Raw genomic sequence first — 23,856 nt, forward strand, 5'->3', positions numbered from 1 at the left:
GTGAGGTTTAGGGGTTATACCATTTCAAAACTACGTCGTTTTTAATTAAGAAAGAAATGGTTAAAAAATTGTTATACCATTTCAAAACTACGTCGTTTTAATGTGTAAAATGAAAACAGTTTAAAAATTGATTGAAAAGAAGGGTTAAGTACATTTTTGCCGTGTGGTTTAGTTTTTATCATGTGGTATCTCAGTACCTCGGTTATTCATAAAAACAGATATGATACTTCTATTCATATGACGACATCAAGTCAGTGTCACATAATAAATAATAAAAAACTGAGGGATTAATATGACCTTCTTTATTCTTTCTTGTTTTTCATTTTCTGATCTCGCCCAAATATTCCAAATCGAACGAACCCTGGCTACCACTGATCTGGTGGTTTATTCCCCAATTTATGCATTTTATATCCCCTGGACATCCCTAATGTCAAACATCATTAGGCTCAGTGAACTCTAGTTATCTTCTTTTTCTTCTAATTCTTTGTTCGATTGGGGAAGAAACCACTGGTGGTAGCTAGGGTTCGTTCGATTTGGGAAATGAAAAACAACAAAGAATAAAGAAAGTCATATTAATCCCTAAATTTTTTATTATGTGGAATATCAGTTTTTATTACGTGGCACTGACTTGATGTCGTCAAACGGGTTTATTTGGCACTTAGGACAGGTGCCGACATTTTAATGGGTCTTCGTGTCAGTGACGTGGATTTCCGACAAGTTTTGTAACGGCAGATGCACGGAGGTACCATCTTCGCCTTTATGAATAACCAAAGTACCATTTGTGATAAAAACTAAAACCTAAGGAGCAAAAAATAAAATTGTTAAACCACATGGAGCAAATGGTTTAAAAAATAGTTTTAAGTTTTGACTAAGAACTTCAACAAATTGTTCAAAAAATGGTTAAAAAATTGTATTATATATGTATAATTATAATCTATATAAACTTATAAGTTTATAACATACATTGAAACTAAGTCTTTAGGTATTTATCTGTTGTATTAGTATGAATTTGTATACTTATGACTTATGTGATTATGTCATATTATATATCTATAATTTGTTATTATATAATCATACGATTTAATCATCAATTGATCATGTGATATAATCATATAAATTATAATGATAATACATTAATGCTTCAATTGTGGTTATAAGTAACACATTGTTTAATCCAATATCAATTACTTAATTTGATATTATACGAATCATATTATCATTGGACATGAATAATAAGATTAACTTGATTAAATATTTGAGTTGTCATTGAATCATATGATTAAGTATTGATCTTATACATTGATATTATTTAATATGTATATATGTATAATTACATTTTATATGGACTTATAAGTTTATAACATACATTTGAATTAAGTCTCTAAGTACCTAATTATTGTATTAGTATGAATTCGAATACTTATGACTTATGTCATATTATATATGTCTAATTTGTTATTACATAATTATATGATTTAATCATCAATGTGATATAATTATATAAAGGGTAAATATATTATAAGTCCCTAATGAATGAATGCATGAATGTTTTAAGATACTTAATTGCCTTACGATGACAGAGCAATGGTACTAAAGCTAAAGGAGCTGAGGAATTCCATATGGAATTCCTAATAAAAAAAAAAAGAAAAAGGATTTGTGTGCGATTATGAGAATACATCAAAGGTATTCTTATCCAGTATCTCCACAGTTCTGTCATTACTTGTTTCCATTTTTTTTTGTTGTTGATAAGACCCAGCCAGTTGATGTCTGTTGGTTGGTCGTGAGAGATTGATAGATTGGAACCTTCTACGCTAAACATTCTTTAGAAATTGAATGCTATGACCTGCTAAGGAGGATTCGCGATGGAAACCAGGACTTAAATTTGTCACCACTTGTTATGGAATTGTTGGTATGTTATATACTTTTTCAATTTTTTTTTGTGAACTCATGGTGTTCTCTATGGCCATAGGGTTCATCAAATTTGTTGGGACCTTATTACATGCTGCTTATTACGAAAATAAGAAAGATTGGTGCGATTTGTAGGCACACAATTTATTGCATTGCCGAGAGCGAGATGATTTCAATTCCAAATTCTACTGTGCGGTACAAAATGGCTTGTTCTAAAAATGAGAACAAGGCAAGTCTTTTCTCCATTACGAATTTAAATGTAATATGTCCTTAGTACTTATGAGGAGACTAAGAGAGTAGTGATCAGAATTGTAGATTGTCCATATGTATTAGGAATGTCAACCCGTTGCCGGTTTTTGGTTTTTTGGAAACCGAAACCGGGAACCCGGTTACCGGCCGGTTATCCGGACCGGGTTGATAATGCTAGCAACAACGATTTCTTCCCTCTCCTTTTCTATTTCTTTCCCTCAAAAATTGCATCCCCTCCAAATCGTTCAAGAATACCCATAAAATTAAACACCCATTTAATTACAACCCACTTTCCCAGCAACCAAACATAGAACACCACTAAAAATCAACCACGCACCCCAAAGATTTGCTTCTGATCACTTCTTGGCACATTTGACTGGAACACAAAGTCGCTCAAGTACTTGGAGCCTGCAACGCGATCAGAGGCTATAATGGGATCGGGATCTGGCAGGGACATTCTCGTGGCCAGCCATGGGTGGCGCGAGGAGAGAAAATGTGAGGCCACTGTGTTAGGTGATTTAGGGTTTGATAAGGAGGATTAAACCAAAGAGAAAGCTTCAAGAAGAATTGGGGGAAAGAAAAAGCAATGTGAGGAAGAGAAGAGTAGCTGCGAAAATATCTAAGAAATAAGGACACGTGTAGACGAAGGCATGGTGAAGTGAGATAGCTGGCAAGCATTATCAAAGTGTTGCTTGACAACTATATAATACAGGAGGAATGCTTCTCTTCATTCCCAAGACCATCTACTCACCATCTCATGTGAGTGCATCTTGACTTTTTCAAAAAAAAAAATAATAATAATAAAATAAAATTAAGACACATAGATGGTGAGTAGATGGTGCAGAGAATGCAAAGGAGCATATCTCATAATACAGTGTTGTTTTGGGTTGTTACGTGGCTCATTTGGGGGTTGTTTTATATATAAAAAAATTAAAAAATATTATTATATATATAAGCACCCAGTTCCGGTATTCCCGGTAAAAACCGGGTACTGGAACTAAGGTACCCGGTTTTTGGCTTTTCTTAACCAGAACTGGAACTGGATCTCCAGTTTCCCGGTTTTTCGATTTCCCAATTCTGGTTCCCCGGTATTTTTTAACAACCCTAATATGTACTTGAATGAGACTTTTGTTATAATGTTTGGGTTGTCTACCAGCTAATCTCTTTCTTCAATTTTTCAGTTTCATTTTGGTCATTGAGATTATCATTTTTAAAGTTTTTTTCTTGGTCACTTTTTTAGTTGGGTAGAATTTACCACTCCCAATAATATTTTCAATTAGATTTTTTTTATTCATGTTTTATGGCCAATATGATAACCCATTTTGTGAATGCTTTTGTATTTGGGTTTTTGGTTTTCCCCATTGAACAGTGTTTACTATGTGGAGAACGTGATTCTTGGGGCCATAACAAAAGGACAAGGATCATTTCACCTATCATAGCTTCTAATATCTATGACTTACATGTTCACCAATTGTGAAATTGTAATCAACAGAATAGGTGTTGTTGCTGATTGTTGTAGAGGACCCGGCTGTTGTGGAACAAAAAGAAACTTATGTCTTCACTAACCATATTTGGGGTTATGTAAATAGCCAGTAGATTCAGGTAGTTGAGATGTATAGGAAAGAACGGGGAATTTTGGATAGATGGTTTTCTACTTCCAACATTTCACGTACAAAGCCGTGCATGGAGATCTCTGTCATAACATAGTTGCCTCTTCGATTTGTTGCGATGAAAAATAGTTTTCAGCATGTGAAACATTCGCTATTCAATGGTCATTGAATTGATTATCTACAAAATAGGTCATCTGCCAAAGGAAAGAAATATACCAACTTTTATTACTTAAGATAAGTACTAAAATAAGATTGAAAGCCCCTACCATGCGGTTGGCGCATAAAATGCCCATTTTACAACCCGCAATACATTTTTGACACCTAAGTCAAACTCCTCTTAAATAATAGGATTGAAAACACAGGATTATTTTGCAGCCCCTTCATCTTCAGACATTCTCAAGATAGCAACCCCTTTCTTCTTCATCACCGGCCAAACCTATCTGGAAAAAGCAGCCCGTTTCTTCTTCATCGCCGGCCAAACCCAACTGGAAAACGCAAACCCAACCTCAAAATCAGATCCTAATGCCTCAAAAATCGATTCTAATGCCTCAAAACTTATTTTTTGATTCAAAACGAAATCCTAGAGAGAAGGTTAACCCTTTAGGGATTTTATCACCCTAAAGGGTTCCATCGGATCTCTCTTTCTCTGTTAAATGACAAGGATAAGGAAGAAGAAGGAAGAAGAAGAAATGGGAGAGAAGTTGTCGGCAAGAGGGAAGAAATGGGAGAGAAGAAGAAATGAAAGAAAAATCTAGTGTTTTAGGCTGTAGGATAGTTTTGTGCATTTTTTTGTGCTTTAGGTGATATGTCAATCTCCTATTAGGGGTTGCAAAAGACCACTTTTGTGCCATGATTGTATTGAAGTTAAATTCAATAAGATTGGATTATTACTTATCAAAAAATCTACCAACTTTTGTGATGCTATGCTATTAAATGGTTAAGAAATATAATGTGTTTGTGTAACGACTGAGGTATCTATGTTGTAAAATACTTTTTACATATGGTATAGAGTTTTCAATGTTAAATATCAGATAAAAACTACATCGATCTATTATCAAACATTGGGGAATCAATCATGGGCCTCCCCAACCAGTGATTGTGCAAAAGCATTGGCTTCTTCTGGACCATCTGCCATGATATAATTGATCATGGCCGTACTCTCAGAATTCAAAGATGCTTGTGCAGGATGTGTAATAGTAAACTACTACTTCTTATTGAAAGATAAAAGTGCGAGATCGTTTATAAATGCAAGACAGGATCATATTGAAGTGAAGCAGGATCATTTGGAGGTGAAGTTGGATGAGAGGTTTGATCAGTTGTTGAGTTGCATTAAAGAATTGCAAAGGGCAACAGACCAAAAAGATAAAAGTGTATCTTTTCCACAGAACAAAATAGAGCCGTTCGATTACATGGCCGTAAAGGTTTTCAAATTTGATGGGCGTAATGCATCAGCCTGGGTAAGGAATGCCAACCAATTTTTCTCCTTTGAACGAACACGTTGGCATCTGAGAGTGCCCATAGCAGCATGCTACATGGAAGGGGAGGCATTAATCTGGTTCAAGAAAGCACAAAGATCGGATTTTGTAACATGGGAAGAATTTGTAGAAGCCCTTCAAGCAAGATTTTCAAAGCCGTTTGATTCAATGGATTCAGAATTTGTGGACAGTGCAATTAGGCAGTTGCAGGCTAATTTGGTAGCCATTGATGAGAAGTACAAATCCATTAATGCAGATATGAATGTGAGATATGAACTCAAAATGAGGCAACTAGAGGAACAACATGCTGATAGAATGAAAAGTATCCAAGAATTGGCAAATGGGTCGCAACCGAAAGAAAAACATATATCTTTTGGTTCTATGGAGGGCAATTTCAGTTCAGAATTTGGAAACCAGGATGTGGGGCAAGATTTTGTACAAGAAGAAGCAGACGACATACAATTCCAGAAAATCTTTGATCTTGTACAAGAAGACGAAGACGACATACAAATCCAGAGAATCCCGATTCCATTAGAGGGTGTTGACGATCAAAAGGTAGAAAGATGTGACGGTATCAGCCAGAACATGGCCAACTACGATGAGGCTTTAGATTGGTTTTTTGGGTGCGAATTCATGGATTGTACGAAGCTACAGTTGATTCCTGAGAAGGTGGAGATCAAACAAGAATTCAAGAATGAAGATTTGGGGGGGCAAGATTTAGTAAAAAAGAAATTTCGAATTTTGGGAGGCTTTCTTGCAGTGAAGTGCAGTTGTTTGATAATATTCCGCAAAGAAAGTTATATGATGGCGTCTTCTTTCTTTGGTGCGTCAGATGGTGTTTTGATCCAGGCAAGAACCATTTCATTCTTGCGCGGTTGAGAAGAAGGGAGGAAGAAGTTACTGCCAGTTGTTCAATAAAGCGGATATGGAGGCTGAGAAGAAGAGAGGAGGAAGAGGCTGTAGGGCTATTCTGTTGCGTGAGAAAAGGGAGGAGTTTTATATGTGCTTTTTGTATTGGGTTATTGAGTTGTTTGTTGCACATCTCTTTTAATTACACACCTTGTGGGCAAGGTGTTTAAAAGAAGTGGGCAATGTAATGGGTATATTAGGTTAATGGATCATTCTATTGTAACCTCCCACACAGTTTTGTAGTTGGATAAAATAGTTAAGAAGTTGTTAGTTGTAGAAGTTAGCAAGTTGTTAGTTGTTGTTAGTTGTAATAGTTAGCATGAAAGGAATTATAAATAGCCTGCAGGAAGATGTAATAAAGAGCTTTTTAGTCATTTGGTTCATGAATGAACTTGGAGGTAAGCATCATCGAAATGCTTTGTAGGAGACTAGCCATCTCGAATTGGCCTTTTCAATAAGTAGTAGTTTACTCTTACAGGATGCCAGTATTCAATCGACAGGCCAATTGTATCATGGTGTTATCTGCTTTCCATTCTTCCATTGATTGCACGTCTCACAGTCCACCCAAACACATTTTTTCTTCTTATTTTAATGTCAACAGAGTAATGCGCATAAATGAAACAACATGGCAAATTCAATGCTTTCGTGTATCAACATACATTGTTCCAATCCAAAAGTGCAACAATAGCATTGCTTTTAAAATCAATCCATTGAAACAGCCCCATCTATGTCAATAAAAATAAAGTAGAAAGTAATACGAGCCTAAACAGTACTTGGATTTCAGAATCCTATACATACCGTTCTTAGGGTCTGGCCAAGAAGCTTGGGTTGTACTTGTATCCTCATCCGAGCACGTCAGATCTCCGAGATAAACTTAATTAAAGAGCAGAGTCCACCCAAGAAATTATGATCAATAATGCCCTTGCCTTCCACGACATGTGCAAAATCAACAAGTTTAACTTCAGCACCGGAACTCCTTCCCTTAGACACTGAGTCCTTATCGTAGATCATAAGAACTGAACAAGAATATAAATGGAAAATGGTTTGATCCTCAAACCATGCTTTGAGCTCCAACAATTGTGCCAAAATTCCAGCAGAACCACCATAAACAGTTGATGCAAAAAAACAATCAGGGTCCACACCTGAATCAGCAGATGTGTTAGAGGAAACAAACTTCCTCAGAACTAACCTGACATCCTTGGCAGTAAAGTTCTTGATAAGCTTCTTATCAGGCTTCCAGAACCCAGATTCTTTACTCCCATGTACCTGCAATCCAGATATCCTAAACCCCAGTGCAAGGCTCGTCGATTCTCTGTCTTTCTTAAAGCACTTCTGGATATATTCATCTGATGCTTCAGGATACCATGTTCTGGATCCAATCTTGATGTCCATGATAGATGGATTGTGGTAACTTGAGACAACATCTTGCAGCACAAGATGAGGATGCAGGCCAGACCCATCAGATGCTTCTATAAGCTGAGTGCCATGAAAAAGAGGGAAGAATCTACGAATGTGATTTGGAATCTTATTGTTGGAAGAGAACGATGTATAAAAGGCCACCTCTGCGGATCCGCGTTCATCATTTTGAAGAGGCTTGTAGAAGTGCCCTGAATCATCTACCAAAGGACCAACCATTCCATCACAGGCCTGGTGGCCTGCAACCTGATGATCTGGGACCTTAAGCATGGTATGGAGTATAAGAACCTCGCACAAAAGTCACTATTTATTCTCTTCAACTTTATTTATCCCAGATTGCTACTGCTATATCAGTTTTAACCAAATATAATAGAAGCAAGCACCTCCCGCATATCCGAGTGGACATTCCGTCAGCTATCGAACAAAATTTTTATGAAAACTGCATCATGACCAAAGGCAATGGTCTCCACATAAAACCAGCGGCAAAATTGTGACCACCATTTATTGAAAATAAAGACAGTAAATTAAATAACAATAACAAACATGGTTAGAAATGTCCAATGGAAATCCTAACATGCTTTTATGGAATGAACTTTATTGATGAAAAGCAAGGTATCAACAATCACAAACACTTCCAAAATCCAACCCCCCTTCTTTTTCCCACGTACATTAAAATAAAGATGATGCAGCACAACCAGAGGGCACAAATTTGAACGCTTGATATAGCGCTAGAGGACCTATACCAGAGAGGACCGCTTGAGGCCAAAGAAATATCTAAGTTCCATCAAATCAAAGGTTTAATAATGACCACAAAAAAAACTGCTGTATTCCCGAAACCCTAAAAATCCTCATCAATCAAGTACATCAGATCTGCTTCAAACAACATACCCATATATGAGAGAGAGAGAGAGAGAGAGAGAGAGAGAGGACCTGAAAGCCAAGCGGCATAAGAACCGTCTCCAGCGACGGGAAGAGGTGGAATCCAGAGCCTTTTTTTTTTCTACGCTGCGATGTGTTTTTATTTGCTTACGCGGACGGTCATGATGTCCCGCTGGCTGGTCACCCATCACGTGACCACGCGAGGTTAACTTTAATCACAAACGATTATGCTAGAGAATAGAGGTGGTCCCCACTTTCAGTGCAGCTGTTGTACTACAGATAAGAGAACAAGCACACGAAAGAAAGGGATAAGAGGGTAGCAAATGGCTGCAATTACAGGAGCAAGTTCGTCGCAATTCAGGCTCTCTTTAACTTCCTCGTCCAACCCAACATCAGCGCACAAGGTAAAATTGCTGTCTTTCTCTTTCTGTTTGTATGTGATTCATGAATCAGGTCCTGTTTCGAGAGAACAGGTCTTAGTGAGTTTCAGCTGATTAAGATGATGGTTGTGGTATGATTTTAAGGCTAAAGCGCCATGGAGCAGAACTTTTTTCCGGATGGAGTCCGGAAAAGTGCTGCTTCCAAGCACTGCTCATAGTTTTAATGCCACACCATGATCTTTTGGTTCTTTTATGCGTTTTCTCGAAAATGGAATTTGGGTGTTCCAATCATATGATTATTCAATATATAAAGAGACTGCTAACTGGGGCATAAAGGAACATTACTATTTTACTTATGAATTTGTGGTCAAAGGATATTGTTATATCAACGTTGATCTCTTACTTAAATTAACAAAGAAAAAATGAATTTAATCATTTAATTAATTTATATTATAATATTTTTATCAAAACTCAAATTTTCTCTGGATAAGTAAATCATAGTAGGATTAAATATAAAAGGTAAATAATGAAAGACAATAATCAACTCAAGATTTTAATTTGATACCATATCAAATTACCATTTATTTTAATAACTTAAAGATTCGGTACAAGCAATAATTTAACAAATAAGAAAATGTGTTAAATCTCATTCCTTTGGTGGTAACATAAATTTTGTTTGTTGTATAAACACTTAATTGCTCAAGCATAGGTTCTTACATTACTGGTCTTGCAGATTGAACGCAAGCTTTGCACCCTACCCATCAGTATCACCGCCTACTCTTTGGAAAGACATGTAGAAACACAATACCCAATTTCTGCTACAAAACCGTACCACCAAAACCAAACATCACTCTATGCAACTTTGAGGAGTTCCAAAGGCTTTGGACGGTCTCCGAGGAAAACCAAGAAGACCAAGAAGCCAAAAAAAGATAATGACGATGATGAAGAGGAAGAAGAAGAGGAGGCAGAGGAGGAGGTAGATGAAGGCGTAATACCAGAGGTAGTGACCAACAGGATGATCAGCAGGATGGGTTTCTCAGTGGGGACACCACTGTTCATAGGGGTTTTGTTCTTCCCATTCTTTTACTATCTGAAAGTTGGACTGAAGATTGATGTGCCCACATGGGTGCCCTTCATCGTGTCATTCTTCTTCTTTGGGTCTGCTCTCTTAGGGGTGAGTTATGGGATTGTTTCTGCTAGTTGGGATCCTATGAGGGAAGGTTCCCTCTTGGGTTGGAACGAGGCTCGGAAGAACTGGCCTGTTTTTTGGCAATCACTTCGGGGTAGATCTGGGAAACAGTAGAGGTTTTTTTTTTTTTTTTTTGGGGGGGGGGGGGGGGTGGGGGGTTTGTTGTAAGCATTTATCTTTCTATCTCAGCTTAATTCACACTTCTCCCAATCTTCTGTTTGGTAATATTATTAGTACTTTGAAACCGTGAAGGAAATTTTGATTCTATTAATCAACATTGAAGAGCGTACAAAACTAATCCAATCAATGTTATCCAAAGTCTTGCCCATGCAATGGAGGATCCACAACCTGCAACATAAATTATTTAATGAAACTCTCTTGTTTATATGGTAACTTGGGCAACTAAACCGAAGGCTAATCAGGGTTAAGACAAACGGGTTAGATGCTGATAATCGTGGAGGTGGGTGGCGTCGATTATATATTTATATATACGAGGGAGAAGCCGTTTGAACAAAGAAGCCATTATACGACCGTCAAAAATCCCACATACATAGTAGGGGTGTACAAGTCGTAAGCATCAAATCAATAATGGCAGTAGGGAGCTTCGGTGTGTCAGGTTCATGTAGTAAAATTAATTTTTATTTACATAACATTCCTTGTTAGCATCATTTGGTGGCCAAGAAGACTGAGTCACTGTGGATAAAAACAGATTTATGAACCTAATGGACCCAAAGTATTAACTTCTGAAACCCAATACCCAAACATAATTGATTTTCCTTAACATAATAACAATTTTCAAAAACCACCTGAAAAATGGTATTTGAGTGAGAAATTTTTTCCTCATGACTTCAAAACAATATTCTTAGAATTTCAAAACTGATATGATTTTTTAGTTTGGAAGCAATTTCTATTGCCTTATGATTTGAGCTTTTTATAAGTTTAGATAGGATAAAAAAAAAGGTTTAGATAGGATAACTTCATCCACAATACAGATTCATATAAAGGCAGTTTGTGGCATTTATTAAGATATTTATCTTATGGGATGAGGCAGATTTTGACAACTTCCATTTTCATTTGCGCAGCCAGGAAAGGTTCGTGGAGGTGCACGCAAAGCTGTGGTGGGAAGAAAACAGAGAGAGAATACAAGCCCATTACCTTTAAAATTTTGATCCAATGCCGCATACGAATACATTACTACATATAAGATTAAAGAAGTCAGGGTGCATCTGAATAGACTGAATGTCTCAAACGGGTGGAATCATTAAAAACTAGGTTTCTTAGAATGTAACAATATGAATCCATGCGTTGTAATGGAACCTTTATAGAGAGAATTTGGAGTTAGCCACCACAGGTAATGGCTAGAAAGTACTTCATCAAACAAAATCTATTTGTGCTATATCATCACTTGTGGGGTGATGGGCCTGATGGCTCCATTTTTGAGTAAAGGCTCGTTTTAGTGAGATGTCCAAATGGGTTTATTATTATTATTATTATTATTTTTTATCCTGGTCGTTGTTCTTATGATTATTATCACTATTTCGTGAAATTCTTTTTGGGCCTCCTTTTTTTTCCCTGTTTAAGACATTTCAAGTGATGATATAGCACAAATGGTCTTTGTTTGATGAAGTACTTTCTAACCATTACTTGTGGTTGCTAACTCCAATTCTCTCTATAAAAGTGGCTAGGGTTGATTGGACCCTACCACGTCAGCCCAGTTGTAGCTCACTAGCTTGGTCGTAAACCTGATGTTGTTCACAAACTTGTTCTGCTTTGTGGCATTGTTATTGGGTCATGTTTGTGTAAGTACTAGAGCATAATAAAATTTCTCATCGGTTCATATATAGTTTTCAGGTTGTGGTTGTTAAATAAGTAAGATTCTACAGCTTGCAGCAGCTATAGAAGATGTTGGGTCATGGATCGGCCACATTAAGCCGAACAAACAATTACTCAGCCCACAATACAAGCTTGGTTACTTACACCTACTTATTGAGCTTAAGGTCGGTAAGTTATATTAGCTTAAACTTGTTGTATATTTGTTCATTTTTCAGTCATTTGAAAATGTTTTATCATTTGATAATATTTTCACAAGTTTTTATGAGAAATAAAAATCATCTTTAACCATTTTGGTTTATAACTGTTTGTATTTATTACTTGGTTATAAGATATAACTTTTATGACCGTTTGTATTTATTATTTGATTATGAGATATAATTTTTATGGAAAATGATCCTCTCCATTTCAAAATACCTCAATTTCCTCTATTTAGTGCATTTTGAAAGGTAGTGTTGTCCAAAAGTTTTAATGATGGTAGTGCATTAAATGCAATACCCTTCAAAATGCATTGAATGGAGGAAATTGAGAGATTTTGAAATGGAGAGGATCCTTTTCCAATTTTTATGACTGTTTGTATTTATTACTTGGTTATGAGTTATTATATAAAAATTAGTTTTAATTGATTTTTACTGTTTTGACCGTTAGTCTTTAACAAGTTTTATTGTAGTTTGACCATTTGATTATTAACAAATGTTTTACCATTTTTTGGTGTTATGACCATTTGGTCATTAATTATATAAAGAAATAAAACATCTCCAATCCTATGATATAGTGAGTTTGCAACAAGAAAGAAAAAAAAGGCAAACTCATTTTCTTTATAAAAGAGTTTTGTCCTATTTTAGAAGACCAATTGCATAGAATTTTATTCTATTCAATTTCTATTTTCTCCTTGCGGTTTTTTATCAAGAAGATCAAAGGGTTGTTCTACTAGTCTTCGCTATTGGAAGTGCGTCCTTAACGAAGGTAGATACTATAGTCTAATCCTGGGAGGTTGCGTATCAAAGGATCCGATCGCACTAAGTTATACACTTCGGGAGGCACGAATCAATCTTTAAGGACAACGCTCTTGCGTAATTTTATAGCATTGTGAGATCTTTCCATACTCTACTTTTCATCTCTTATATTTTATTTATTTTATTGTTAATTTTCATATTGTAATTATTTTATATCAATGAGAATTTGTGCACCATTCAAAATTATTTCCAACAAAACTCGGCTCAAAGACTCGGTAAACCAAACAAAGTATATGCTCCCGAGGATTATCCTCGGGAGACCTCATTTACTTACTTGACATTCTCCTGTGATTCACTAACACAATATATGACACGTGGATCCTCGGGAGGACCATTATGTCAGGTGAACAGTTACTATCTGATGCCTATAAAAGGGATGTCCAATTTCAATTTTTGATATCTTTTTCTTTTTCCTTAATCGGACATTCTCAACTCTCTCACTTACAGTCTTCAAGTTCATATACTCTCTTAAACACAGTGACTGATTTAGGCATCGAAGCTATTCTCAGCCGGCAAACACAGGCAACTTTGATCTTATTCTTATTATTTTGTAGTCAGGTGATTCTTCGGACATCACAACATTCACAGGATTTGTGCCACGTTATCATTCAGAAAACTGTGTTTCAACATAAGAGAGAAAATGAGTTAATCCTAAGGGATATTTTTGAAAAAGGATGGAAGAATTATTATTCCCAGAACTCTTTCTAATCACTTTTTAAGCATCTTACATGTCCATACCATACTATGCTAACATTAGTGATGCCCCTGGCTATGTGTAGTAACAGATTCCCGAATAATTGACAGCGCATCTTATTTGAATCTAGCTAATAGTAGTTGTATAGTTTCGATGTCCTTTTGCCACCATGGTTTTGATTTGACCATTATCACATTGCTTCTCCAGGTAACACTCAATGACCCTATGACATGTGCGATAGATGGTGCAGGCATTTGCTTTCCTGTAATGGCAAGGAAGACTGCTGGTTCAGGAAATATGATTAAAACATTAAAAGATTTCTTAAGAAATGAAGAATGCCTGGGGTCCATTATAGGATTGCCCATCACCGACGTACCTGCAAGATAAAGAGCAATTTCAGGCACAAGGACATTAATTTAGGCTACACAGATTCCAAGTAAATGGAGATTATCTTTCTTTAAAGCAATGCACTTCTTACAACATAATCTATTTCAAATCCAGTAGTGAACTCCAAGCCTCAATGTTACTTTCATTTCTGGCAATCTCAAAGCAATATGTCTACAGATATATGTAATATAAAGACCAAAGAAGGCAGTACTTGTACTTCACAAGAGCAACCAAAGATGAATTCTCCTCTTCGCTTTCGCATCGTCATTTTGTTTGTCATCTGCACTTGCATCAGAGTCTCCTTAGGAGATTACGATAATCTCCGGGACACTTGTCCAACTTCGACACCAGGAAAACAGACAGTCTTCATCAACGGCTTTACTTGCAAGAATCCAGCCAACGTCAGTGCTTCTGATTTCAAGACTTCAAATTTGAACCATGTGGGGGATACAGACAATTTTTATCGTTCCTCAGTGAGCATTGTCACTGCTGCAGATTTTCCAGGACTGAATACACTTGGCCTGTCGATTGCTAGAACTGATATAGATGTGGATGGCCTGGTGACGCCCCATTCCCACCCAAGGGCTTCTGAGATGTTGTATGTCAGCAAAGGTGCTGTTATTGCCGGATTTATTGATACCAGAAACAAACCGTTCCAACAGTTTCTAAATGAGGGTGACGTTTTTGTGTTTCCCCGGGGGCTGCTTCACTTTTGCTATAATGTTGGGTATGACCTCGCTACAGTTTTCTCAGTGCTTAATAGCCAGAATCCAGGGGTGGTGACAATAGCTGATGCTATGTTTGAGCCTGATTCAGATTTAATACATAAGGTAGTGAGCGACTAATCTCTCTTTCAGGATCGAAGGTTAATCGCATGGAAAATGTGACTCTGGCTGGCTTCAAAGGTCTATACAGTTTGTAATTTTTTGCAATTTTTTTTTTTTTAAAAAAAAAAATTCATCTCGACTGTAGTTTTATGGGTCTAACAATAAAATTGATACAAACAATTGTTTCTGTTGGTACTGGCATGAATTTGTGGGCAATGTAAGTGCAATCTTTATCACGGCGAGTTGGGTTTGTGATCCAACTCGATCTTATTATCTTTTTGTTCTTTTGGATGAATGCATATGATTGATTCAACCTGTTAGACAAAAGATTACAAGCTGTTAGGAAGAGAAAAAAAAAAAAAATCAAAAAACAAAAAAGGAAAGAGAACAGAGCTACGATACGACTAAAGAAACTCAAAAGTGGTTTTCTACAAGCACAAGCACAAGATGAGATTTTGATATTTGGTATTAATTATAAAATGAAAAAATAAGAAGAAGAGTGAAAATAAGGAATGGGAACACTGTTATATTCAACAAAGTGGAGGGGCACATTTCTCATATTAAAATACTAGGTATGGGGTGACGGGACAAATATAAAAAAGTTATACCAATATGTATATCGCTTTTTTTTTTTTTTTTTTGTAAGTCGATATATAAATATATCATTTCATTTCCCCAATAGGCGACACGTTTGTTTACCCTTTCGCGCCAAACTAGTGTGGGAGAGAGCGCAATTGAGAAGAAGAAGGACATGGTGCAGGTGTGTTTCGTGCTGGATCTGCGGAGCTTGCCTCCTCCGTTTCTCAGAGACGTAAAGCAGGTAAAAACCAATCGAGATGTCCTCTCTCTTTTCAACTGCAAATGTTCCTTTCTGAAAGCTATATGAGGGCTCCGACCAGATTATTTTCCTGTTACAGCTGCTTTAAGTAATTTATTTATTAATGGATCTCGAATTTCGTTCGTCGAAAATTGTCAGTCCTTACTACAGGTAGCAAATTTCTACGCCATTTCATCATCGTCTTCTTCTTTGCGTAAATCTAACTCTCTCAGAGATAGGATTGGCTTCTGCTACATCTTTAAAAATCGTTTTTCTTCTTCTGATGAGGTACTAATCTCTTGTTGATATTCCCTGATTTATTATTTGTCATACTGCCATGGTTGTGCTTGGCTGAATGTATTGTATTTTACATCACAATTTGGAAACAGCTGAAAATCGCTTACCGTCCCAGAGAAAACTTCAATCTACGCGACTTCCACCAGGCAGTTAACCAATTGCCCTTGGATGCTTTTCTCCCTCAAATCAATGATTCGGCTGCTCTCTGTCATCCGGGGGGTAGCTCTCTCTCTCTTCCCCGACTGTAGTCTGACATGTTATTGTATTAACTGCTTCGTTTAATCATAATCATACCTCGCAGATCTAAAACTTTCAACTATCCTGAGTGATCAATTTTTATATTCCTGGGGAACTGGTAAGGATATCGCGAGGAAAGTGATAGTTCTGAGCTCATGCTTTCCAGAAGATGTAGACTCTATCATGCGAAAATCTCTAACGGTCAGCCAAGTATTTGAATATTTTAAATTTTTTGCATCTACTCGACTCTCGTCAATAGGAAACTCTTAACCTTTGAACTTGTATGGCTTTTCCTTCCAGGATGCAGCAGACAAGTGTGTTTCAGTCGAGTTTATGTTATTTGAGCAAAAATCAGGCCATCTCACTGATACACAGCAAAATATGAACAATTTCTTCAGATATATCTCTGATCTAGATAATTGCTCGTTTCAAACATATCTCCCAGGTTGTCATCTCTCACTCTTAAGGACGCATCACTTTGATAAGCAATGATGATTCTCTTAGCCTTTCCTTTCTTTGTTATGTTCATCTCACCAGTAGTTGGGCCATTTCATGATTATGAATGATTAAACTCCCATATGTAAACTCTTTAAGTACATATAGCTTTTATTTTTATTTTATTTATTTATTTATTTCAGGTTAGTAAATTTGGGTCATAAACTCTGCGTGCCAGTGGGGGAAGGGGGAGGGAGTTGTTACTCCGCAAAAATGCGAAATTGAGTTACAGAGGCATATACACACTTGAAATTTGTTAAATCACTGTTTTATTCCAAAATCTTAAGTTGAAAACTATAGAATTAGGGTTCGAATTTAGCTGCTCTACTATCATGTTAAATTACCACGTGTCCCAAAAGCTTAAACTGATATTAAAGAGTGAATTTGATCATTTTAATTAATATTTTAACAATTTTTGACATGGCTTTGAAACATGACAACATTTTCAATAGTACAGGTTTTAGATAGAGAAAACACGGTGGAGAGAGAGGAAGAACCTTCTTAGTTATATATGCTTTTGCAACTAACTTGGTTTTACGTGTGTGGATAGTTGTCAAAATATACCCTAGGTAAAGAAGAGTCGCTTAAAGAGGAATGCGATGTATGATATACCTCCAATATTTGACAAACTTGCAGATGTCAGAGTGTTGCATGGCCTGGTTAAACGATGGAAAGCAGATCTAGAGGACGATGCGGAAGAACCATTGCAAGCACATTTTCTCTTTAAGAACAACCTTGTAGGCTCAGTGAATCAGATCTCCTGTAACTTGTACATATCTGTCAATAAAATAATTGATGGCTTCAGTCCCTGCCAGGTATTATATATGACTACTACTTTGTCTACGTTTTCAAAATATCCCTTCGTTCACCATTCATATTGAAGAACTACTTTATTGCAATTTAGCCAGCAAGATGAAACTCTTAACATGAAAGAACCATATTTATGTAGATAATGTCAGCTAAGCATCACATATATCTCAAGACACTGAATGAAAACTGCTGAAGGAAAATTGTTTGTTTTTTGGATTCTAGATCATGTACATGTATTGAAAAAATGGAAACTAAGCAATAGATTCTGGTGGTTCATAATCTCGATTGTTCATCAAATGATTGACATACCCCTTTTAAGCCATAGTTTCGATTTACAGTGCTCTTCATGGGTCATTAGTGATATTTTACCATGAGAGCTCATGAATTTTTACATTTATTTGGGCCTATAAAATTCGAAATGTGGACTTTAAACACTAGCACTCCCAGCATTGGGTCTGAAGCTCGTAGATGTTTTCAGTCAGTGTAGCTGCTACTTCACTCTGGTTTTATCAGTCTTTAAATCCAAAAGCAAACGGGGAAGTAGTCATGAGCTCTTCAAAGGCATGTAATTCTGATTTATAGACAGGTTGATTATCTTGTCGCTCAGTATAATGGATTAGGTGTTGTGAAGGGCAGTCCAATTGCTTCAGAAGGCCAACCTATATGCTTATAATAATATGGGGCAAGGATAAATGGATATTATCTTCCAGAGACCTTTTCTCTGTGAAGTAACTGTTGGTTTAAAAAGCACATAAAGGTGGAACTATAGTACATGGAAAATATACAGAAGAAATGTAAGAAAAAAAGAAAAACTAAGCTCCGAAATTATGAAGATTTACAAGTTTTTACAAATTAGTGAGATTGAAGGATAAGGAGCTCTAATTTGTTAACAAATAAGTAACTCGACCTTTTAAATAGCACAAGTGACCAAAGATGGCTATAATGCATATCTGGATATATCGAGTTTCTTCTTTTGGTAGAAGATTACTTGAGGAAGGTTTATTGTCCTCTGTTCTATTGCTAAATTGATAATATCTGCCACTGCCCTGATGCTTGCTCTGACATTATCCATGCATGAAGGAAAATGGAAGTCATGAATCTATATGCTTTAATTGTTGTGCAATAATTCTCCCTCTATCTGTTTTACCACTTTCACAAATCAAGGCAAAAGTAGCACTTTTTTGATTGGTGGTACCTCGTAAAGACATGCAGTTGTCATGGAATTCCATTAGAAGATGGCATAAGAAACAGGTCAGGAGGACCATCTTGTCCAGCCACCGGCCATGATCTGGGAAAAGATGCTGTGATGGAAAATTCGGTGAAGGTTGGAGAAAATATAATGCTCTTTCTGCCGTCATGCCAGAGCTCGATGAAATTTCAGAAAATTTCTTCATCATTTGACTTCAATGTTGTGGAGCGGATTAACTTGGGGTCTCTAAGTGAAGGTAGATCTTAAGCTTGAGATTCAATTTTTGACAGCACCACTAATGTCTTCAGTTCACTCCACCTTTCTACAGGTGCTTATCTTCTTAACTAAATTGAATTATCAGCTATGGAGGTTTTTTCATGGCATGTGAGGGAATTGTGCTTGAGCATGTAAAAGCAAGTTTTTAAGTGACTTTTGATCATTATTCCTTGGTTTCAAATATCGAGGATCACTCACATGGGTCGTACATAGAAGTCTGATTTACACATAAGCTGTACATCTACATATCGATGAGTGCCTCATGTTATAGGTCTGTGCTTCATACTGCACCAATTAAGTATGAAGTTAGAACTGAAGTGAAATATCAATTTTCAAGCTCTGCATTTTATTTGTCAATGTTTCAAATATTTTCTTCCTTTTATATCGAGACATTTAGAGGATAAAAAGCTTTAGCAGTGTCTACATATTTTATTTTGCTAAGGTTGAGGATTTAGGAGAGAATGCCAACCTACTTGGAATTGACCAACATCCGGGTTTCCTTCCCTACTTATTCTGGGTATATGATGGAAAATATTCAAGACCAATCTTATGGTGCAGTACATGCACAAATTGAGCTACAGATTCATCACATATAGTATCTTATTTTGATGGCTCCACTGAGATAGCTTCTTCATGCTTTTACTGTAATGATCTCTTTCTCTTTGACCCAGGTAGTATAATGGGGGATTCCTATGTGGTAATTCCATCAGCTTGTCATGAGATAGAAGTTGCTTCAGATGACATAGAACAGTTAGAGTTGAATGCTCAACGTATGTGGAAGGCTTCCCTTTGAATGTTTGATTTGCAGTTTGAATGTTTAATCAGAGACTTTATATGGGATATCTGAATTTTGATTTATCATGGATATATATGTCAATAATTCTTTATGACCTTCATGTTTCTTCCATTTTTTGAGTTATGCTATAATTTAGCAGTTTTTCGAGGGCTTTGCAGTGCTTTATATTCGCTAGACCAAGGTTTGGTATGCTCCTCCAGTTGTAATATAGAAACCATGAAAGAGGCTGCTTTCCACTGCTATTATATTCTTCAACCTTCAGACAATGGCCCAATGCTTCTCAGGGTGACCCTCTTACCGGTTAAAATATTTTTATTTTCTGTTGGAATCTTGTTCTAATTTCAGTTCTCCGTGCTTGTGCCTTTGCATGCATGGAATATACTAATTTATCTTATCTATTAATGTATATCTCTGTATTTGTTGTATCTATTTTCACTAATTACTACAAGATTTGCAGCGTCTTGCGGGATCAGAGGAAGTCTCTTGTGTTCCTGACCTCAATCAATGTATTCATGCTTCAGTGACCAAGGAAATTCAGAATTCCATTCAATCTTCTTTGTCAATGGTCAGATTTTCTCTAAAGCATTTTTCTTTGGTTGCATTCTTTTTTTTGACCTTGACTTCTAGTGAATTTGTGTGAATCAAAATTTTCCTTTGATGACGTACAGTACAGTTTAAGGAAATAACCTCCCCCGCAGGAGTTACTCCATAGGACCATGATTCTGCTAGCAACTATTGGATAAGATTGTCTAGGTTTTCCATTGCAATGCAACTACCTAAAGCTGCATGTCGTACTACAAGCCTTCGATCTGTAATTGATACCGGGGGTGATTGGTGCAGAACGGTGTAGTGGTTCACAGTATTAACAATCACACACAAATCACAACTCTTCCACAAGACCAAGAAAATTCAAGGTTTTGAGGGAAAATAGAAGAAAATTCACCCTTGGTGAGTTTCTTATTGAAAATTAAGAATAAACAACATAACATGGCTGATAAACCGTCCTTATTAGGCTTAAATAGAAATAGGGTCGTAGCCCTGTGAAAATGAAAGACTAAATGTAACTCTAAGCTATCCTGCCACAACTCTGTCGATTGAGCTGCGGGTCAATATGACAAAAACCTTAATTTTAATACAAAAAACCCTAATGAACCACACTCGGTCGATCAGGCATCAATTGAGTGCCTTGGGTTTTTATATGGGACTTGATGCAACATCTTTGGTTGATCGAGGTAAACTGATGCAACGTGGTGTAATGGTTCACAGAATTAGCAAATACAACTCTTCCACAAGACCAAGAAAATTCAAACTTTTGAGGGAGAATAGAAAAAAATATATCCGTGGTGAGTTTCTTATTGAAAACTGAGAGTAAACAACATAACATGGTGGCTAAACCGTCCTTTTTAGGCTTAAATAGAAAAGAGTGTCTTAGCCCTAGGAAAATAGAGGACTATACTATCCTGTTGCAACTCAATTGATTGAGCCGCGGGCCAATTCGACAAAAAACCCTCATTTTAATACGAAAAACCCTCAAAAATAAAAAAACCCTAATGAACTACGCTTGGTTGGCCAAGCCATCAACCAAGTGCATCAAGTTTTTGTATGGGACTTGATACAAGATCCTCGATCGATTGAGGTAAGGCCGAAGAATCGACTGAAGCTCTTGAGAATCACTACAGGAATTGAATCTGCATTCTTGGTCAATTGAGACTTGCCTCTTGGTCGAACGAGAACCTCCTGTCCAATTTTATTCAATAATTTGGCAGCTGGTTGGTCTGCATCAGTGATTGTAGAGATCATTTAGTCATGTCAGATTTATGCAACAGTTATCTTGAACATGTTCGCAAATTAAGTTTTTTGCTGTAAACTAATTAGATACCGATCAGCACCCAACACCCCCCCCCCCCCCCCCCCCCCACCTACACACACAACACTTTTATTTTTTATTTTATTTTTTTCCTTACATCCTTTAGATTCCCTGCAGATCGAACTAAAAGACTATGATCCGATGGTGCATGAGAGAGGCTTCCATCAAAAACTAAACTTGCTTGTCAAAGAAAGCTTACAATTTGGGTAATTATTATCTTCATCGACCTTGAGCCTTCATAGCATATTGGAAGAATTGGACATTGCACATACTCATCAATGACCTTTCTGAATTTGCACTCCAAGTTGTTAGAGAAAGCTAGAAAAAGAAATGATTTTGCAAATTCCAGATTATGACTTGCAAGAGTTTTACAGTCTTCCGCTGAGAGCTACCGTTAGATTACAAAGTTTGGATGGTATTCTGGCCATTTGTTACTTGTTAGTATGGTATTCAGCAATGACTCCATTTGCGGTGGCATTGTTGCTCAGATGCTACCGAGAAATTCACAGACTATATTTGATTACGGTTGTTATAATTGACACTTTCATTCTCTTTAAAAGTTATTTATAGAAATTGATTACATGATTTCAACTTCGTTAATACAGTGAAATTAGCCAAGTATAGTACTCTAAGCTTACAAAAATCTGAAGACTGAGCTTGCTGGGATCATCATTATTAATCATGCTTAGCAGCATAAATATTTGAACTAAATGGTGGAAGTTCCTCTATCATCTGCTTTGAACACTTGAATTTTGCAGGTCATTACCTCCTAAATTTAAAGAGGCAGCCTCTGAACCGAAGATCACTCAACCTGACTCTTTAGAAGAGATTGTACAATCAAACTCAGGATTAGATGTTGTACTTGTGGAAGCGGAATCCCCACAGTTTGATGTGCCCTTGGGAGAAGACAAAACAAGCGCCCATATTACAGAAGAATGGGAGCAGCTGGTTGTTAATGAAGTTCCAAAAATATATTCTTCAGCTCGTATTTCCAAACACAAGTTGGATCAATCAGTTCTATCGCCTGCAAATAGTAATAGGCAGCTGGATGTAAAAACTTCAAGGATTTTAGAGAGACTGGAGGTCCCCAGACGGTTAAAAACAAAAGCATTTTCTCCTGTTACCACAAGCAGTGGGATGATGGATACTTGTGTTCCAAGGAAGAAACCTCTTACCCCACTGCTGTCCGCTGATGCTACTGCAAGCCAGTTAATGAAACCAAATTTCCAGAGACTAAAAAGGAAACATAAATGAAAAGAAGGCTGCTGCTAGTGTTTAGCATGGAGTTGTTCTTGCAAAAAGGTCAATGAGGTTTGCTTGTTTCTTTCTTTCCTATTTGCTTTGTTCTTCCTGTTTCCAACATTTTGAAGCACCCTGAATATCCACAAACTGCCTGAGAGGAAGTTCATATAATATTTTCACGGAGGCTGATATATATTAATGCAACATTGATGTGAGGTTTCATACATGCTTGTATATGCATAAATTTATGTGCGCTCCATTTGTTCACGTGCATGCATATTTATGTGTCTTGTATCACAGAAAGAGTGTAACAACCTAGAAAAAACACGACTTGCCGGTTATGACCTGATCTTTCTATAGGAATTATTTTCATATTTGCATCTCTCTTCCGAGAGCATATCAACGACTTGCCTGTTATGAATTCTGAAGGCCCCGTATGTATCTGTGGTAGGACTAGGAAGAGGTGATATTTCAACAAAATTGCACCCCAAATGCATTTAAACGATTGCTAATGTCAATAGGAACCAGCTATGGCATCTACTTGGATATATGATTATTGTTTTCCCATATCAATGATGTTGATGAGATTTGGAGTACACACATATGATAAATTATCAAGACTAGTCTTATCACGTTCTTTGAATTGGATGATAACTTCAAGTTAAAATGTTAAATGTTAAAATGATGAAAAGAAAAAATATGAATTAAAAGACGAAATTTAAACATGAATACTTATGGATAAGGCTTGCAAACAAAATTATAATATTTTATACATAATCTTAATCAATCAACCAAAAATGTAATTATGCGTGAACAATTTGTTTGGTTGGTGGATGGCTGGCATTTCACGTTATCATTTTCTTTCCAACTTTCTGCTATTAAAACTGTACTTGAATCACCCATACCGGTTTGCACAAGCATGAGAATCACGCCCACGCCGTAACTATCCAACCCCAAGTTTAGGACGTGGTGGCCCAGGTGGCCAACTCACTATCTTTGCCTGCATGTCTGCATCTACTTTCACCGCCCAAATATGTGCTGATCTATTGGTTTAGTATAAA

At 36.7% G+C, this 23,856-nt stretch overlaps 4 protein-coding genes across 6 annotated transcripts; 3 read left to right on the forward strand and 1 right to left on the reverse strand.

Annotated features, from left to right (window-relative positions):
• Window positions 1-5,076: 5,076 nt before the first annotated feature.
• LOC132176243 (inositol polyphosphate multikinase beta) lies at window positions 5,077-8,575 on the reverse strand. Of its 2 annotated transcripts, XR_009439504.2 has the most exons (3): window positions 8,498-8,575; window positions 6,950-7,828; window positions 5,077-5,319 (listed from the first exon to the last, which is right to left on the reverse strand). XR_009439504.2 is itself a non-coding variant. In XM_059588391.2 (1 exon), the coding sequence occupies exon 1, from the start codon at window positions 7,835-7,837 to the stop codon at window positions 7,007-7,009; it is 831 nt and encodes a 276-aa protein (XP_059444374.1). In that variant the 5' UTR covers window positions 7,838-8,491; the 3' UTR covers window positions 6,915-7,006. The 2 variants fall into 2 exon arrangements, 1 of the variants encoding a protein (XP_059444374.1); XM_059588391.2 differs by lacking the exons at window positions 5,077-5,319; window positions 8,498-8,575 and having other exon boundaries at window positions 6,915-8,491.
• A 90-nt stretch (window positions 8,576-8,665) lies between these two features.
• Window positions 8,666-10,141, forward strand: LOC132176244 (protein PAM68, chloroplastic). Its single transcript, XM_059588393.2, has 2 exons — window positions 8,666-8,850; window positions 9,560-10,141. The coding sequence occupies exons 1-2, from the start codon at window positions 8,770-8,772 to the stop codon at window positions 10,127-10,129; spliced, it is 651 nt and encodes a 216-aa protein (XP_059444376.2). The 5' UTR covers window positions 8,666-8,769; the 3' UTR covers window positions 10,130-10,141.
• A 4,037-nt stretch (window positions 10,142-14,178) lies between these two features.
• LOC132176574 (RmlC-like cupins superfamily protein) lies at window positions 14,179-14,864 on the forward strand. The gene is given in 2 exon segments (XM_059588823.2): window positions 14,179-14,776; window positions 14,779-14,864. Coding segments are annotated over 2 exon segments (684 nt in total).
• A 580-nt stretch (window positions 14,865-15,444) lies between these two features.
• Window positions 15,445-23,019, forward strand: LOC132176477 (uncharacterized). 2 transcript variants are annotated; one of them, XM_059588700.1, is made up of 12 exons: window positions 15,445-15,589; window positions 15,746-15,874; window positions 15,976-16,102; window positions 16,185-16,321; window positions 16,421-16,565; window positions 17,252-17,430; window positions 18,630-18,870; window positions 19,562-19,660; window positions 19,826-19,971; window positions 20,144-20,251; window positions 21,671-21,759; window positions 22,312-23,019. In XM_059588700.1, exons 1-12 carry the CDS (start codon window positions 15,521-15,523, stop codon window positions 22,805-22,807), a joined length of 1,965 nt encoding a protein of 654 aa, XP_059444683.1. In that variant the 5' UTR covers window positions 15,445-15,520; the 3' UTR covers window positions 22,808-23,019. The 2 variants fall into 2 exon arrangements, with proteins under 2 accessions (XP_059444683.1, XP_059444684.1); XM_059588701.1 differs by lacking the exon at window positions 19,562-19,660.
• Window positions 23,020-23,856: the final 837 nt, after the last annotated feature.

The sequence above is a fragment of the Corylus avellana genome, chromosome 3 (assembly GCF_965113065.1).
Source record: "Corylus avellana chromosome 3, dhCorAvel1.hap1.2, whole genome shotgun sequence".
In the NCBI taxonomy this organism is placed as follows: domain Eukaryota; kingdom Viridiplantae; phylum Streptophyta; class Magnoliopsida; order Fagales; family Betulaceae; genus Corylus; species Corylus avellana.

What these genes read in the sequence shown, in the direction of transcription:
- LOC132176244 (XM_059588393.2), top strand. Translation starts at nt 8,770, where the DNA reads ATGGCTGCAATTACAGGAGCAAGTTCGTCGCAATTCAGGCTCTCTTTA. An exon ending in ACCCAACATCAGCGCACAAG is followed by an intron (nt 8,851 to 9,559) that starts GTAAAATTGCTG and finishes CTGGTCTTGCAG; the next exon opens with ATTGAACGCAAGCTTTGCAC.
- LOC132176477 (XM_059588700.1), top strand. Translation starts at nt 15,521, where the DNA reads ATGGTGCAGGTGTGTTTCGTGCTGGATCTGCGGAGCTTGCCTCCTCCG. An exon ending in TTCTCAGAGACGTAAAGCAG is followed by an intron (nt 15,590 to 15,745) that starts GTAAAAACCAAT and finishes GAAAATTGTCAG; the next exon opens with TCCTTACTACAGGTAGCAAA. An exon ending in TTCAATCTTCTTTGTCAATG is followed by an intron (nt 20,252 to 21,670) that starts GTCAGATTTTCT and finishes GATTCCCTGCAG; the next exon opens with ATCGAACTAAAAGACTATGA.
- LOC132176243 (XM_059588391.2), bottom strand. Translation starts at nt 7,837, where the DNA reads ATGCTTAAGGTCCCAGATCATCAGGTTGCAGGCCACCAGGCCTGTGAT.